Here is a 16,214-nt window from a genome sequence, read left to right as displayed (position 1 = left end):
AGCCAGGAGCGGCCAGGACTAGCGGAATTCCAGATGAATTGCAGTTTTAGTTCTTCCGTATTGGCTTCCTGAGGGAGAGCAGGAGGTTGCCGCTTGGGCCAATCAGGTCAGAAAACACGTTTCAGCTAGTTGTCCCCAAAACACGGTTGAAATCAAGAGGTGACAGGGTTTTTCTGCTGCAGCCCCCGACTGTGGAATGGTCTGCCTTTACATATCAGGTCATGTTCGTCACTTGGTGCTTTAAAGTCTCATCTAAAAAATCCCCTTCTGTCTCTTGCCTTTAATTGTAATTAATTCATTTTAATCTGTTTTATATATTTTGCTTATTTTTATATATAGGTCTAGATTTTGTATGCTGGTCTTTTTGTAAAGCACTTTGGTCAACATCTGTTGTTTTTAAATGTGCTCTATAAATAAAGCAAACAAACAAACAAAACCTTTATTTTTAGCCCCGCCTCTCATCTTTCACTCACAGCAAACTAACGATTGAAGGGGCGTGGCTAAGAATACTTAGTCCAATCAGAGTCATCAGGAATAAGCAGAAGCAGACGGCAGATTTTGATTAAAGATTACTGTTTATTTTTCAGCTGATTACATTAATTATTCACCTTTAGACTAACAACGTCCACAAGCAACAATCATTTTGCTTTCATGCAGACTTTAAAAGGGAGTGTGTTCAGTGTTGTTCTGCTCCAACTTCTGGAAAATATTCCCGTCAGATTGATTTCTGTATGACAGATGGATATCCTCCGAGAGGCCCTTCTCTTTCAGCATCTGCTCCAGCTGAAAATCACAAACAATATTGTTTTAATAATAATAATAATAATAACAATAATACTAATAATGTATTTTTTATGTAGCACCTTTACAACTTAATTCTCGAAGCGCTATAAGAAGAGCAAATGAACACGTATCCACAGATTATACAAAATTATATTCAAATACAACAAGTCAGAAACGTAAAAAAAATAATAAAAAAAATAAAAAGATCCAAAATAAACAGACCTCACACACACACACACACACACACACACACACACACACACACACACACACACACACACACACACACACAGGCTTAAAAAGTGAGTCTTCTGAAATACTTTAAATCTAAAACAAGTGGCTTTCAGTTTTATTTTAATAATTGAACAATTCACAACTCATAGATTTCAGCTTTATACAAGCTAAATGTGTTAGTTTTGTGGAAAATACACAAAGATAAGTTTTGCCTTTTGAAAACGTATTTGTAAATAAAATTTAAAAAAAAAATTATATATATATATATATATATATATATATATATATATATATATATATATATATATATATATATATATGTATGTATGTATATATACACACACACACACTCACACAACAGAAATAGTTTGTCTCCTTTTTTTAATCCTTAAGGTCTCCGGGCAAAGGCTGGGACACCTGGCACCCGTCACAATACCGAAGGCAACAGAGAAATACTGTAGACTGTAATAGACTGTAGGGAGATATCTCTGTAGACTGATGGCATTTCATGTCACATTCAGCCTTATAATCTTACTATGTGAGCGAAATCAGCAGTTTTGTCATCACTAGACAATTGGCTATAGTGAATCATTCAAACACTAGCTCTACAGTGACGTTGGTGAATCAGTAACGGCTTCTGCTGTTCTGACGTCAGCTGCAGATATGAATGAATGGCGGAAGAAAGTAGTTCCTAATACACACATATATATAAATGTGTGGTTCTCAAATCTGATTGGCTGATGGCTGTGCGATATTCTGCAATATTAGAACTCCTACAGCCTCTTTACCCTTTGTGTATTACTCCGCCCACATACAGCCAGCAGAAAGCAGACACTACAGATCTAAAGTGTAAAAGATGCTTGCTCAGCTGTTTAACTGTCAGCTTATGATTTGAATCTGGAAGAAAGTAGTTCCTCATACAAAAGGGTTTTTGAGACTCTCCATGTTTGACTTTGTTTTTATATACACAGTTATGCCGTCAAACTGTTGTATAAACGCAATATCACACAAGTAGCAGCGCGATATGACTGTATATCGCCACTGGAGGGGGCACCAAGGCACTCAGCACTCGGCTTTGTGCCAATGCACGCCTCCCACTAGTGCCGATATACAGCCATATCGCACTGCTACTCGTGTGATATTGCTCATATATATATATATATATATATATATATATATATATATATATATATATATATATATATATATATATATATATATATATATATATATGAGTGAAATGTATATAATTACATTTAAGAATCACATCAATTGAATGCCTCTAATGAACCCCTGACCATGCCAGATATATTTTTATAATGTGTGACTTTACTCAATCACTGCAGAACTTTATTCATTTATTGTGATTTTTGTATTCTGTTTGTTTATTTTTTATTTATTTATTTATTTATTTATTTATTTTATTTATTTATTGTTATGACTTTTGTTGCTATACTTGTGTCTACTGGTATTCCTGTTCTTGACCTTTTTTGTTTGTGTGTTCATTAAAACCGATGAACAAAGAATAAGAAAAAATTCATAAAAAAAATAAAGAATCACATCAATTCATAATTATAATGATTTATTAAAATGTAATGTGCATTTAATCAAAGTAGAAAAATCGAAAATTCACCAAAAAAAAAACTTGATTTACATGCTAAAATCAAGTGCACAGCAATAAGTTACACTAATCTATTGAAGTATAAGAGTAAGTGACACTAACGTATGGCAAATATAAATAAAGATATGAGATATTACAGTGCATGTGATGTTTTTTATTCAGTGAATATCAACATTTCAAATCAAAGGAACCAATTAAATTCAGACAGTTTGAAGTATAACACACAAGTCTATATGGACGACATTTGTTTAAAATACTGCAAATGCTCACAATGTACATCCTACAGAGGACAGCTGAATAATGACCAAAAAGCAAAAATCAAATAAAGTGAAGTGAATGTTGGTGAAGAGGCATGCAGATGCACACACTTGGTTTTTAATGCAATAACGACACATACAGTAAACAGGCCAGTCACAATAATCAATATATCGACTTATCGTGCATTACATTGACAGGACCTCAATCATTTTACAATGACATTTACGTTCAACCTTACCAGTGTCAAGGTTTATAATTGGATATTTACCTAATAGAACATTTACTAGTGTACTATATACTAGGATATTTCAACATCCACCTTTTCAACATACTCATACCTTAACAAATTACAGCCCCTAAATAACCTTAATAATGTAAAGTATTTGTCCCTTGAAAGTGTTTATGGCCATCACTATGCTGTTGTATAATAATGATATAATTAGTGGCATAAAATGGTCTCCAATATGACAATAATATTATTTATTGCAACAATATCTGCGCTAACAAACATTCTTCATCGTGGCAGGCCTGCACATAAGTAATACTACACAAGTGTAAAACTGTAACTAGTTGAAGTGTCCAGCAGGGGTCACTAAACAGCCTGTGTAGAGTCCTGTATGTGATTCATCAACTCACCTTCGCTAAAATCTCCTTCTGGACTTCAGGATTGTTCACTTCTTCACTTGATTTTGCACTCAGCCTTACTGTCTGCCGTCTCCTTGCTGCAAGAAAAACACATTATATCCATTATATATTCCATTAAAGAAGATGCTAATCTATTTATTTACATATTTCTAAAATTATATGTTCAGCAAATGGTTCATTTTTAACTGTGTGCAATGATTAAAACATCAACAGCATGTAAACTTCAGCATGAAATGACAAATTTCCCTTCATTGTTTTCATTTAGCTGATGCATTTGTGGAAAAAAAAAAACGTAATAAAATTTTAATTTTATGTTAAGTCGAAAAAATCAGGCCTAAATGATTACCGGTTTACATTGAACCCTTGTGCACTGTTCACATTTACTCCCCTATCGTTGTGTTCAGGATGAAATCATCCACTGAATCAAACCGCAGTAAAAATGCATAAGATAAATATCTTTTTCTTTTTTATTTGGGATAAATCTGTTCATCAACCTCAGTCCTGATCAAAACTACAACATTGCTTAGAAAATTACATTGAAATGCATTGTTATAGTGTTTGCTAGTGACACTGTGCCTTCTGTATATTGCCATTTACATCAAACCTATAATTGTGATTAATTAAATTAGAATTAGAATTAAAACCAGACTTTAGTCAAACATAAATATGAATAAAGGATGTTGCTAAAATATACACATGACTGAACAGAAGCTGTGTCTAACATTCTCATTATTTATAGGGTGTATGCCGAAGCATGCTAATGGGACTTTTAATTTGCCAGTAACCTGGGTTAAGCGCTTCCGGCGAACTGTATGCATGGGAAAACCGGCGCGTTTGAGGTCTTTTTTCTTTCAAAATCAGCGATCTCCATTAGCTGAGTGATATCCAATCTAAAGTGGGTCTCAGATTGTACAAGAAGCACTGCATTACATTACATTTTCCCCCGCCGTGTCTTTGTGATATGAGCATTTATTTTACCTCAGAATATTCAATGGAGCTTCTGCGCTAACCTGCTGATTCTGACGGGCGCGTGCGAGTAAACGACTTTTTGTCTTGTTTTGCGCTTGAGCAACTAAATGAATGCCAGAGTTTATTTAACTGAATATATTTTAACTACAATACAACATCGATGCTGTAAAAGGAACCGTATAAAATGGAAAAAATTCACAAAAGCAGGTCACCGGAAGTTTATCAGCATGGGAAAAACACTAGCTCGGCATATACCCCATTGGGAACTAAATTACATTGAGAACTTTCTCTGCTTCTTGTTTTGATAACCAAAGTCCAACCTTCCCAGAACGTTGCAGGGATGTTTATTTAAACTACTTATGTAAAACTCTACTGGTAAACTCAATGAAAATGTTCTAGACAGCAATAAGTGTAATCTGTGCAGAGCTGACAAGTATAACTTCCGGTTGTTTGCTGCTGTTATCAGTGGCGGATTTAGGCTTGGGCAGTATGTGCGATCGCCCACGGCGGCATCTTGCTGGGGACGGCAAGGGGAGACGGTGCAAAAAAAAGTGCCCCAGTAAAAGCTTTGAGATTAGATTTACTTTATACAAGTGTATTAAGTGGTTATCCCAGAATAAAGATGTTAGAGGCTATTCACATCTGGCGTCTGTTATTCTTCATGTGCAACTGAAATATTCAATCATTCATTTTCTTTTCGGCTTAGCCCCTTTATTAATCTGGGGTCGCCACAGCGGAATGAGCCAATAACTTATCCAGCACATGTTTTACACAGTGGATGCTCTTCCAGCTGCAACCCAGCACTGGGAAACACCCATACACACATTCACACTTAAAAGACTACAGCCAATTTAGCCTAACCAATTCACCTGTACCGCATTTGTTTGGACTGTGGGGGAAACCGGAGCACCTGAAGAAAACCCACGCGAAAACAGGGAGAACATGCAAACTCCACACAGAAACACCAACTGAGCCAGCTGAGGCTCAAACCTGCGACCTTCTTGCTGTGAGGCGACAGCACTACCTACTGTGTTGCCAGCAACCGAAACAATGCTGGTGAAAACAAATTGACGCATATGCGCAGAAAACACGCGCTGCTCCTGATCCCGGTTGTTTACATGCCGATACGCGTCAACATGCAAGACGACAAAAGTAACGTTTATATCATTTGATGATGATACTTTGACTAGGCATGGCTATGAAGCAGAAAGGAGGAATAATCAGTCAGGGAGGTCACTAAGACTTCATAACATTAATTCTCGGTCATGAGTCGGGTCTAAGACAACAGATAATTCTATAAAACAGATTTATTTTGTATTCTACAGAACCGTCATAAATAATATCCATGCAAAAGTCTTAGAATATTACTCCAGTTGTGTCTTTACATTGTTTTTCAGTTCCATTTAGGGTTGATTTCTGTTATTTATTTACAATAATAATTGTATAATAATACTAATAATAATAATAAACAAATTGCTATATTTATTGAAAATAAACAAATATATTTAAATGTATTTATAATAATTATTTTAAATGTAAATATTTAAGATGTATATTTAAATATTTAAAATATATCTAAAGTTAACCACATAGTGTCTTCATTTGTTGGGGGATGGGGAGGGGTTATGTTTAGGCTGGTTTCACCCACGGTGCCATTTAAACTAGAACCTCCACTGGATGTCATTTATATATATGTTTAAAACTCACTATAGACTTCAGGGGCCTCATGTACAAATACTTGCATTGAATTCATACTAAAACATTGTGTACGCATTAAAAAATTCAGATGTATGAAACACTGCCCACGCATATTCTCTTAGTATATCCGAATTAACGTGAAACTGAGCGCAACATGCACTAGCGCAAAACCCAGGGCTGGAGTAGGACTGCTTTTCAGCCCTGGAGTTTCAAGCCTCAGACTGGCCCACCTCAGTTCACGACTGACTATATTAAAATAAGGTCATTTCCAAATCATTTCTAATGACACTATCACGTCTCTTTTTGAGAAAACAGCTGCTTTAGAACTTCAAATCTTCAACAACCCTGACAGTATTATAAGTCTTAACAATAAAAATGAAAAATATAAATTACTCAGACAAGGATCGAACCCGGGTCTGCCACGTTAAAACTAACGCGCTATTCACTGAACCACAACAGCTGTACTTTAAACAGTGACTCATCTAAGTTATATCATCATTAACATGCAGGCTGCATCTTGCTCATTGAGCTGCGAGACAATAGATAAAAAGAGTAGAGCTGCGGTAAAATACTGAATAAAAAGGCTGTTGTCAAGTAAATAAATAAATAAATGTAAAAAGTGTGACTGCTGAGAGCAACAGATTCTGGAGCTAGGGATACCGGCCCTCGCGGCCAAAAAACGGACCACCCCATCCGATTAGCCAACCCGGGCCTGGCAAAACCCCTCCCTGCCTCCTCCCCCTAATGAATATGCTAATGACTCTACTTTGGCAAAACCCAAATAAAAAAGCAATGGCAAAAGCAAGCAAGAAGAGAAACTTTGAACCGAATGTGAATTGAAGGTGCTGCTATCAGAGGTAGATTGGAGAAAAACTGTGTTTATTGCAAGTTTGTCCTCCGGAATTAATAAAAAATAAATAAAATAAAAAAAGTAAAAAAAATAGAATTGGGTGGGGGGTTAAGCTGACGCGGCTACCACATTGGGATCTGAATGTAATGTAAAATGTAATGTAAAAAGCTGGTATCAAACCGGCGTCTTTCCGCATGGGAGTCGGGTGCTCTACCAAGGAGGCTAAAGACCATGGCCTCTAATGTCCGTAGAGCACCTGTAGAGGTCAGAGGAGTGAGGTTTACCTGCACAGCACTCACTAGCTGGCCTTCGTTACATGAACATCACACTGTGAGTGAATTTAAAAAAAGAAATGGTTCGATGTAAAGATGTTAAATTTTGTAGTGTCTATTTAGGCTAAGAGCAAATGGCACCCTTAGTTGGAATGAGCTAGTTGAGTGATTCCCGCCCATCACCGTTTGATTGACAGAGACAACATAACTAACGAGAGCGGCAAACAGCAGCATGAGTGTCGTAGCACGTAAAGTGCATGGTAACATGTTTTGACGCTATCAATCATGAACTCGGTTGGAATCCAGCGTCTGATGAACTCATTCTCCTTTTTTTCGTGCTACATATCAGATTTTGCCTACTCTTCATCACGAGGAAGACTAGTAGGAGTCATTAATAAGTGTGTGTCTTATGTTAAGCGCATTTGAGCATCACATAGTATTTGCACATTTATTAAATGTTTCTGATTCACGTATTCGTCTTAAGCTGGCGCCTTTGTAGCAATGTGTGTGCAGTCGAGCGCTCCGATTACATTGGGCAAATCGGCGATCGCTGCAAGTTGCGCAATTTAACATAATTGCCTTAAGGAGTCGCCAATGGAAATAAAACAAACAAGAAATGCACGTACGCCAGACATGAAGTTGACGTGGACCAACGCACACTCTCACGTTCATTTCATCGTTAGTAAATGCAAATGTGAACGTGAAACCTGGCGTTCGCAAAGTTTTTGTGCGTACGCAGCGTTGGTACACGAGGCCCCTGGTGTGTTTAATTACATTCACTTTGCTGGCATCATGTAGTGCTGAGGTGTGTGTGCAAATACTCATCATTGTAGCAAACAGAAGTGTATTTGATATAACAATCGCCGTCGTTTAACGTCCTGACGAGAGACGTTCTTGCGCAAAACTGAAAGCCGCCATAGTTGTTCGGCTGTCCCTCCTCCCACGGTATAAACGCAGATTCGCTCCGGTCAGACCAGATCCACGGAGACACTGCGTCATTCCGGTAGAGTCCGATCCAGATCCAGTCTCCGGTGAACGCAGGATCCACCGATTTCAAAAGTGCGTCATAATCCGCCGAGTCGTCGATGGTGGCGAGATCGGTGTAGCGCTGACGGCAGTGCGCCTGCGCATCAGGCCAACTCATCAGCTCAGGAACAAAATAAAAGTCTCGAGGAGATTGAGTGACAGAGACGGCATTCAGAGCTGAAGAAACAACACATGAACACGTCAGTCTGCAGGACAGCACATCACATCTCATGCTGTATACTGTATATGCAAACAAACTTTCAATACTCAGTCAGCCAGTTTAAGCACTTCCGGTGAACACAACCGTCATCTCATTACATAATCACTGAGTTTAAGATCGGATTTCATGTCAATACCATAGATATTTATATTAGATGTTGCCTACGCGGTTGTCAATAGAGTGGAGGAACTATGACATCAATTAGTATGCAAAACCCCGTAAGAGAGTTAGCATTTTAGCAGTTCCGGTTCCCTCGTCCCAAAGTCAATGGTTTTTTTTAAAGGGATTTCAGTTAAAGAGCCCCCATTATGGGTTTTTGAGAATGACCTATGTAGTGTGTAACACACCTCTAAGTGAAGTGAAATATCCAAGGCTTAAATCTAAGAGTAAACAGTTTTAGGGTGCTTTCACAACTACACTTTTGTTTGGGAACCTGTCTCGTTTGCCCAGTCTAGCGTAGTTCGTTTGGCATATGTGAAACCAGCAATCGCGCTAGGATCCACGGCAAATCAATCACTCCGAGATCGCTTGAATGAGGTGGTCTCGGCTCGATTGAAACGAACTCTGGAGCGGTTCGATTGCAGTGAGAAAGCAAACGATCCGAGCGCGGTTACATCACAGTGTTTTATGGATATGTAATAGGCTTACGGCTATATGAAGAGAGAATTATGAGTATGGCGGAAAGTTTCGCGAGTCTCCGGATGCCTGCAAACGAGTGATGATCTCCCGGTAATCTCGCGTCTCCCTCCCGGTCCTCAAATAAGCTACGATACACACCCTGCTCACCCCTCCCCACCGCATCTCTCCTCACTCTTCAGACACGTCGCGCGCACCCTGTCAATCACCACCAAACCCCCACCTCTCCTGACAGCTGAGCGGGACTCTGCTAAACAGTGACACTCTGACCAATGTGAGGAGAGTTTACCCACACGTGACTTGTTTTAGCTTTTTTGGTCCGATTAGAAACTTTGCAAAGCGAACCGCTCCAAGAGCAACAATGTAACAATTGTAATCTCTGTTTCAGAACAACTGAATCGATTCACAGGTGTGAAAGCCTGTAAGTAGTAAGTCATCCGGGCACTTCTCGCACACTGATTTTCGAATTCTAGGAATTCGGACAATACTACTCAGCTCGCATAGTGTTTTTGGCGTACTATACATGTAAGAGCCAATTATGCATAATTTATTTGTGATAATAATTTAGTTAAAAAGGTTAAAACATGATAAAAGTTGATATTTAAATATAATAAGGATTCATTGTGATTGTATTATCTAAAATGCATAATTTAGTAATTGATATAATTTAAAAACCTTTAATTTGGTATTTTGGCTTCCGACAGTAATACGTCATGAGGTCATTAGTTCATGTGTTTAAGGCAGATTGCAGTTATGGATGTTGGAAGCAACACAGTGGCTGTTTCTCAATATGCGTTCTTCAGCGGTCTTGCGTCCTCGTGTTCTCATGTAACGTCATCAGCTGCCTAAGTTCAGTTCCAATACTCAAGATCACAAGTACGGAGGACGTGTGAAACTTCCCGGATGTGATCTTGATATCGAGGACGCACCGATGCAGACTTGAGCACCGAACTCGCTCTGGAAGTCCCAGAAGTCATTGCGACTGGAGGTGGAAAGCGCAGCATTTTATTTAGATTTATTATTAAAGTTCAGAGATATCACTTATTTACCTCAGGAGTTTCCCTAAATGAAACGGTGAAAGTAAACATTAACATGGACATCTTAATAAAGGAATAAACACATTAAGGGTGTTTGTTTGCTGAAATTCGTATTAAAATTTGTTTTATTTATATTGTGTTGAGTATATTTATAATGTTTTTATGCAAAGTATATATTTTGAAGAGGGGGGAAACAATAAATTGTTGTATGAAGGCTGTAATGTTTAAATAATTTCCATTTAAAACGCGTGAAGGTCACATGACCATCTGGAAGAACGCAGCATCCCATTTCTCAAAGGACGCGTTCTCTGCCCTCGCGGTCTCCTGAGTTCGTTCTTCCGAGGACACCTGGCAAGACCGCACTCTACAAGAACGCAAGTCCATTCTCTGCGTTCTTGGAATTGAGAAACAGCCCGATTTTTGACCGAGCTGATCGAGTCTATTGTAACTTTGTATTTTTTGTTTGCATTTGTTCAGTAAACCCTTTTTAAAAGAAGATTCGGTCTTACTCGCGTTTTTATAATTACTCGCGTTTTTTTAAATACTGGTTGTTGGAATTGAAGCTGCAAAAGGTGCTACATAAGGATTTGCACGAAAGGTGTGCCACTACATTAGTCAAAAAACTGTGTTGCTTCCAACATCCATAACTGCAATCTGCCTTAAACACATGAACTAATGACGTATTACTGTCGGAAGCCAAAATACCAAATACCAAATTAAAGGTTTTTAAATTATATCAATTACTAAATTATGCATTTTAGATAAAACAATCACAATGAATCCTTATTACATTTAAATATCAACTTTTATCATGTTTTAACCTTTTTAACTAAATTATTATCACAAATAAATTATGCATAATTGGCTCTTACAATATAGTATGGAAGTATGCGGTTTCGGACGCAGCCAATATGTTAAAAAAAAGTTTACAGATTGATCTTTTTCTTCTCCCAGAACTCTGTGGTCAGTTGTTGGGACAATATAAACAACTGTTTTAATATGATCTTAATTTATACTCGCTCTGCGCATGAATGTTTTGAGATGTTACTGCATCCATAACGCTGGAATCGCTGATGGAGTGTAAATCTGGATTATTATCGGAAATGCACAAAATAACTAAATTATTTTAACTCAATTTAACTAAAAATGACTATTATAAAGTACAACATTAACTAAATGAAATGTGCATGATCAATATGCTTCGGTTAACGTGTTTGTTTTTTAGTTAATTCCTTTGTATACCGCTTCATGTAAAACTCTGTATTCCCCTGGATAAATCAATTAAAATAACAATAAAAGATCTGATTTCTTTTAAAAAAAATCGCTTTAAAAACACCTTTAAAGCATTAGCCATGTAAATAAAGGCATTTTATAACTTTTTCCCTTATTTTTCGAGTGCCTTAGACTGATTTTTGCTGTTTATTCTGTTGAATCCCTTGCTCAAAGAGCACGGACACATTATTTAAGCTACCCCTGAGCACTTGTTTGATCTTGAATGCTTAAGTCTATTTAACGGAGTATATTTTAACAACATCCATGCTGTAAAAGGAAGCGTATGCAATTGAAAATAGTCGCATTAAGCTTTCACCGGAAGTTTATCAGTAGCTGAAAAACACGTTTACAGCTCATTAACATATTAAACTAATCAAACTAACCTGCCAAAAGAGCCAATAGCAGAACAGTCTTCATCATGATCCACCAAGCCACTTCTTCAGACTGTACAGTAGACTAAAGGTCACTTATTCCTTCTGTTTCCTCGCCTCCTGCCCTGTGTTATCATTTTACATACTTTGCAAAAGATATTAAAATTCAGTCAGTGAGATCAGAGATTTGCATATTAGCAATTATAATGTTGAGAATACGCCAAGAAAACTAAAGCATGTGTGGGATTTCATCTACACAGCAAAACAAAGCTTTTCTGTCTGCTTTCTGGTCCAAATGTCTACAAATTCTTAAATTAAGACGCATTTTCATAGATTAGCAAAACATATTGTGTTGTTTTCATAAATAATATGTATAAACGAAGTGAGGTTTTCCTTAACAAGCTTAGTAATCTTGTTTTTGCCTTGAAATAAGATCATTTTGCTTGTTTTAAGTGAAGTTTCCCAAACTAACTTCAAGAGGAGCACGTGAGAGAATTGACTACAGCTGATCCCTATCACTAATCACTAACTAGCCAATCGGATCACTCTAAATTCAATATAAATATCCAGCCTAACTTCATTCCTCATCTTCGTATTGACCAGGCGGGAGCCTTGGGCTCACCGAGCTCAGGGTTCTCTCCCGGGACAGCATGCCAAACTAGCTTAAATAGTCGAGCAGTATCTAAGTGTGAACTTTTAAAAGGGTCACGACACACCAGAGCTGTTGACAGTCGTACAGATGTTACTACATCAATGTGGTCCTTTTGCCGCCATTCATACCGCGGCGACGGCGGTAATTGGTGCTCCAGCAGCTTTTGACCACTGGGTGGCACTTTAACCACAGATATTCAGCTTTGCCTTTTCACAATACTAAACAGACTGTTCTGTATGCGTACCTTATGTGATGTGATGCGTTCAATTAAAATATAATTTTGCTTTAGTTTTCTTAGTAATAAACATGATCTTACACTATACTGTACCGTTCGCATCCCGTCCCTTTGTGCCGCCTGGCGGCATATTAACAAACTGCGGTCATACATTAAAAATATGTGCTTACCCATTTAAAACACCGGTCGTATAAGCCACAGCGGTAATACCCACATTGAACTCACCTACTGTATATGAGTCCCACACTGCTAAAAACACTATTAGGACACATATGTCTCACTAAAAAGTGAAAATTGATTGTTTTTGCGTTATTTCATGCAAATTCGTACTTCCGTTTTGCAACTAATTTTTGAAGCTGCGTCAGCCATGAGATCTTAGCGTGTATTCCAGCGTGCAGACTGGACGCCTGTACCTGGGAGTAGCGTATTACGTCTCTGAGTGTGTTGCATTGATTCATGAGTATGACTTGGTTTAAACCCATCAGCGCGCTCTATTGTGTATGCGGTGCAGCTTCATTAATATGCATGATAGCTTCCAAAGACTGTTTTTACCTGATACAGTGTTCAGACGGCAGAGAGACGACATGTTGTGTTGCCAAGCGGGAGAACAAGAATTGTTTGGAGAAACGGGTCGCCAGTGTTGCTTGTATAATGTGCTGCAGTGAAGGATTTGTTTTCATTTTCCCTCTATGAGAGCGCTGCTGGACTCACGTGTGGATCAGTGCACGCGACGCTCGACAGAAATACGTGTCTGAGGAACATTTTTACCCGAGAGCATTTCTCATCTGGAAATAGTGAGATCCAGATTTGCTGCTCGTCTCCTTTTAATAAAGCCGCGGCTCCAGTATGTGTTGATTGTCTTGTCTCTACCTCTGTGAAAATCAGCCATGCCCAAACCGACACTCCCATTTTTATGCAAAATTTTATGGGCCTTCTCTTTTTCCCTCCTCCGACACTCCCCTTTAAACAGAGCTGGACACGCCCACTTTCCTGAATTTTTCCAAAGTAGAGGTGTGAAAACACCCTGCTGAAACAGGGGGTGGTGGTGGGGGGGGTTATGGCCCTCTAAGGAAAAACTCAATTAAAGGTCCATGAAACCCACCGTTTCAGCAGGATGTTTTTACACCTCTAGCTTGGAAAAAGCCAGGAAAGTGGGCGTGTCTAGCTTTGTTTGGGTGGGAGTGTAGGGGGAGGGAAAATGGGCAGGGTTTGAATTGAAATGGGAGTTGTCATTTGGGCACGCGCTTCTGACCGAGTACAAACAAGCATTTACACTCCATCAGCGATTCCAGCGTTATGGTGTTTAATGACGGTGGGATGTTTGATACCGCACGTCATATAAGAAAAAAAGCCTCTGCATTTCTCTGTAACTAAGATGCACTCAGGAGGTCAGAAAGCCGTGTTTGTGTGGACTATCCTGTCACAAAATGCGGCGAAAATTCAACAAAACGGTCGGCAATAGTTTGCTTACAGTGTTCACGTGTTTACACACAGAGAGCAGCATTTACAGCAGACCTTTCAATATTGTAGTGATGTTAGCGTACTGTAAACTAAGTAACATAGAAATCATTTGACTAAGGTCTGTCTGTAGACACTGAAAGAGTACTGCTGACCATACCAGCTATAACTCTGCCATCTGAATGAACAAAGAAAGGGCGCTGATCACACACTTACCGAATCTGTAGAGACAGGACAATCCACACATACTGGCGCTGTGACTTTTCTTAAAGGAGACAAGCAGCAAATCCAGATCTCACCATTGATGAGAAGAGTAAAAAATGTTCCAAACAAACGTATTTCTGCTGCGCGTTGCGTCTACGCATCCACACGTGAGTCTAGCAGCGTCTCATAGAGAGAAAATGAAAACAATACCTTCACATTATGAAAGCAAAACTAGCGACCCGTATCTCCAAACAATTCTTATTCTTTTCCCACAACTTTTGGCAACACGACGTGTGTCGTCTCTCTGCTGTCTGAACACGGTTTCAGGTACAGTCTAAGAAAGCCAGCATGCATATTAATGAAGCTGCAGCGCATACATAATGGTGTGTGCTGATTGGTTTGAACCAAGACATAAGCTGCGTCCCAAATCGCATACTTATGCACTATTTTACGCCATTTTGTAGTATAAATAGTGTAAGTAGTGTGTTCACATTGAAAACTCTCAAAATAATAAGTGCACTTTAATTACCCGGATGATGCACTCATTCAGCCGCTAAAATGAAGTGTGTAATGATGGACACTTCACGCACTCAACGACCGCAGGTTTGCTTACGTAGCGGAAGGGGCGGAGCTATCGGACACACATGTTGGATAACTTTATTTATTTTGGATGGTGAAAGCAAAATTCCCCTACGATAGTGATTATAGCGCCTCCCGATGGTAAATGCGGCAATACTCACGGCAGGTATTACTTGATAATTCAGTCGTTTATTTCACTGATTTGGCGACCGTCAAACGTCATCAGGGAAACGGTTTGAATTTCCGCTTAGTAAAAAAACATTAGTGTGCCATTTGGGACAACACTACATACATATACTATCCTGTTGAGTGTGTAAGTGCATAAGTACATAGTGCATGAGTGCATAGTGTATAGTGTGCCATTTGGGACGCAGCTATATTCATGAATGAATGCAACACACTCAGAGACGTAATAAGGGACGCCTTGGCACAGACGTCCAGTCTACACGCTGGAATACACGCTATTATGTCATGGCTGACGCAGCTTCAGAAATTAGTTTCAAACTGGAAGTACGAATTTGCTCGAAATAACGCAAAAACAACCAATTTTCACTTTTTAGTGAGATATAGGTGTCCTAATAGTGTTTTTAGCAGTGTGGGACACATATACGACTGTCAACAGCTCAACACATGTGTTTTGGTGTTTCGTGACCCTTTAATAATAACTGTACATACAGTAAAGTGTATTATGTTGTATAGGGGAATTACTCACCTACGTCACACGGCTCCAACCGCACATACCGGTTGCAAAAATGGCCGGTTGCAATGATAACATGTGGTGTTGTGCGGCGGGATGCCAAAATTGAAAGTCCAAAAATAGAAAACGTAACTTTTACCATACACCACACTGCTTAAATGCCAACCGCAGACGCCTTTGGCTAACAGCCATCGTAAGAGCTGAATGGAGTGAGGAGCTGATTAGAAATGCTGGACTCTGCAGTTCTCATGTGATAGCAGGTCAGTTCACGCTATGCTGAATCACACATCACTGGTTTTTGGTTGCAGCAATGATTTCAGCAAACACAGTTAAATGTGGTGAATTAAACTGCGGACACTGAATGCACAAAGTGAAATGTAAAGATGTGTGTTCACATACCCTGCCGTACAGGAGCAGTTCATTGTCAGAATGCTGTTGTTCTGCTGGTTGATGATGACCCAGGCCTAGCACAGCTCCGTCTTCTTTCCTTGTTTTAG

The 16,214-nt window shown here is 38.8% G+C and overlaps 1 protein-coding gene across 1 annotated transcript; it reads right to left on the bottom strand.

Moving 5' to 3' along the window:
- Positions 1-559: 559 nt before the first annotated feature.
- On the bottom strand, positions 560-12,346 carry LOC141375226 (ladderlectin-like). Its single transcript, XM_087260547.1, has 4 exons — positions 11,905-12,346; positions 8,152-8,533; positions 3,533-3,618; positions 560-783 (listed from the first exon to the last, which is right to left on the bottom strand). The coding sequence occupies exons 1-3, from the start codon at positions 11,939-11,941 to the stop codon at positions 3,576-3,578; spliced, it is 462 nt and encodes a 153-aa protein (XP_087116673.1). The 5' UTR covers positions 11,942-12,346; the 3' UTR covers positions 560-783; positions 3,533-3,575.
- Positions 12,347-16,214: the final 3,868 nt, after the last annotated feature.

Source organism: Danio rerio, chromosome 7 (genome assembly GCF_052040795.2).
Source record: "Danio rerio strain M-AB ecotype USA chromosome 7, GRCz13ab, whole genome shotgun sequence".
In the NCBI taxonomy this organism is placed as follows: domain Eukaryota; kingdom Metazoa; phylum Chordata; class Actinopteri; order Cypriniformes; family Danionidae; genus Danio; species Danio rerio.
This window is presented reverse-complemented; position numbering and strand designations above follow the sequence as displayed.